At 40.5% G+C, this 2,947-nt stretch overlaps 1 protein-coding gene across 1 annotated transcript in view; it reads right to left on the reverse strand.

Annotated features, from left to right (window-relative positions):
* prr36b (proline rich 36b) overlaps positions 1–2,947 on the reverse strand; it is a 25,694-nt gene that overhangs the window by 22,064 nt on the left and 683 nt on the right. The window contains exon 2 of the mRNA XM_010782794.1: positions 2,697–2,721. Coding sequence (XP_010781096.1) covers positions 2,697–2,721 — 25 coding nt within the window. The remainder of the gene's footprint in view (positions 1–2,696; positions 2,722–2,947) is intronic.

The following is a 2,947-nucleotide window of genomic DNA, read 5'->3' on the forward strand; positions in this document are numbered from 1 at the left end:
ACACATACACACATACACATACACACATACACACACACACACATACACACACACATACACACACACACACACACACACACACACACACACACACACATACACACACACACATACACACATACACACACACATACACATACACATACACACACACACACACACACACATACACACACACACATACACACACACACACACACACACACACACACACACACACATACACACACACATACACATACACACACACACATACACACACACATACACACACACACACACACACACACACACATACACACACACATACACAAACACATACACACACACACATACACACATACATACATATACACATACACATACACACACACATACACACACACACACACACACACACACACATACACATACACACACACACATACACACACACATACACACACACACACACACACACACACACATACACACACACACACATACACACACACACACACACACACACACACACACACACATACATACACATACACACATACACACATACATACATATACACATACACACACACACATCAGTGTTTCCCCCAAAGGAGAGTTTCTTATTTTCTTATTGTTGGAGCCCTCGGTCCTCATGATTCACAGCATGCGTGAGAGCAGGGGCTGTGGGGGCAGACATGGCAAGATGAACCAGTTAACACACATCAAATGTAAACACACACACATTTCAAACCCACCATTACACATAATCGTTTCATTCGGCCAAGTATTTCTGTATATGTTCACGGGAGCATTTAATTATAAATCTTTTTTCATTTGAAAAGGAAATGAAATGATCATACATGCAATTACATTAAGGTTAGATATAGTGAGATACAACCCTTTGACTTCTAATTTAAAATCGTATGTGCCCCTTTGCCAGTCTATTGTTTAATCTGAACCGTTGAAGTCAATTAAACGAATGAATACATTGCTTTTTGTAAGCCAAGTTGTGTGAGAAATAATCGTTTAATTAAAGTGCAAATCACTCAATTGCAATCTGATAAAGTCATCCAACACATATTAAATATTCTGATAAGAAGAAAAGACAACAATTCAAGCATTCCTTTGTCGTTAAGCCCCTAAAGGTAACCATTTTATTTATTTACAGCTTTGTGGATTTAATCAAAAAAGGTTTATAACAGAGCACCATCTTTGATAGCATACATTTACTCTACGGCAGGGGTGTCAAACTCAAGGCCCGGGGGCCAAATCCGGCCCGCGACTTCATTTGACGTGGCCCGCAAGAGCTTGCAAAGAATATAATACGTCCTTATACGGTTACATCCACTTTACAGACGACATGTCCCACAATGCATCGCGCACTGTGACATGCGCACTGAAGAGAGAATGATTTGCCCTGGACTTCTGCTTTCAGACGTATATTACCAAGTTATTACCCTATCCGATAATAATCCAATTCAGAGGCAATAATTTAATATAATACATTATTTTGTATATATTATATATACGTATGTATATTAATATGGTTACAACCGGCCCTTTGAGTGCAACCATAATGCTAATGTGGCCGGCGATGAATTTGAGTTTGACACCCCTGCTCTACGGGCTGCATCAGGGTCAACCTGGACCATAATGGTAAATCAATAACTTGCTACACTCACCCACACACTCTCGTTGTATCTTCAATGCTTTTCGTTTTCTACACAAACAAGTCATATTTCAAAATCCAAGGCCATAAACAAACTAATTCTTTGCGGGTACAACTGATGATCTTTAAAAAGACACACACAGGAGCGGACTACAATGTGATGGATAATGCACATACTGCTCAGCAATGGAGATATCTAATAATTTGTTGCTGTACGATAAATTCACTAGCAAGGAGAGATGTGAGACTTATGGGCTGGAGCTACAGTAAGGATGAACGGGGTATAAATTCAGCGCTTCTCTTTGATTTAATCACCTGTAATACTAAATGAGGACACAGATTTGATGGATGGGTGTATGGACGAAACATTAGCGCAGATAAGTAAATAAAACTGTAATGATGTGGGCAAGGCAAGTACTTACGAGTAGCGGTAAAGTGCCAGAGTTTCGTGCAAGAAGAATGTTTTCTTTGGCAGCTACAATTTAAAACTGACACTCAAACTTGTTAAACCAATTAGCACATCCAGCTCTGTCTGAAGCAAATGACAAGACGTAGAGCGAGGAACAGATAAGAGCTAATGACCATTACTGTGCACTCAGTGTGTACACCCAACTCTGAAACAGGCAATTATCTGTTTCTAAGGACAAACTGTGCTGGAATTCATCAAGTAGGTGTTTGCTCAAAGTTAGCGCGTTGTTAGGAGCAACTTGTGTGACTTGTAGACATCTCTGGTGATTGATTGGACAGGAACTTCAAAGCAAGCAGTCAGTTGGGTTCATTGATTAACTTTTACTGGCTCTTTGATATGTGTCGGATTTGAGCAGGTTTATAGTTCAGGGTAATAGCGTGGATAAAACTCCTTATTTGTGCTGCCTATTGATCCTGCTCTGGCACTGCAGACATTTCTTTTATTCCTTTTGTACGTCGCAAATAACGACTTGCAGTTAAATGCCTTTTCTTACCTGTAAAGAATGGAGGCGAGATGAAACCGTTTTACAATACACCACAAAGTGACTGACGTCGACCAAAAGAGGGCATATGAGGAAATAGGGGGAAACTTCTGTAGCCCTATGTACAAATAAAGCTCAGCGTAAGTTCAACCAGGAAGACCTTCTTTACTCATTCATTCACTATTTCCATGTTACTACTCGCTCTCCTCTCAATAAGTGATCGGGGGCGTCACTCCCCAGCTTAACCAATCACTTCGCTCTATTCCCACAAGCCTATCATGGCGCTCCGCTACCTTTTAAACTGCTCTCCTTCTGACAGCTCTCATCACCTCAGGTGAATTCGG

This window comes from Notothenia coriiceps, unplaced genomic scaffold (genome assembly GCF_000735185.1).
Source record: "Notothenia coriiceps isolate Sejong01 unplaced genomic scaffold, NC01 NC01_scaffold00024667, whole genome shotgun sequence".
Lineage (NCBI taxonomy): Eukaryota > Metazoa > Chordata > Actinopteri > Perciformes > Nototheniidae > Notothenia > Notothenia coriiceps.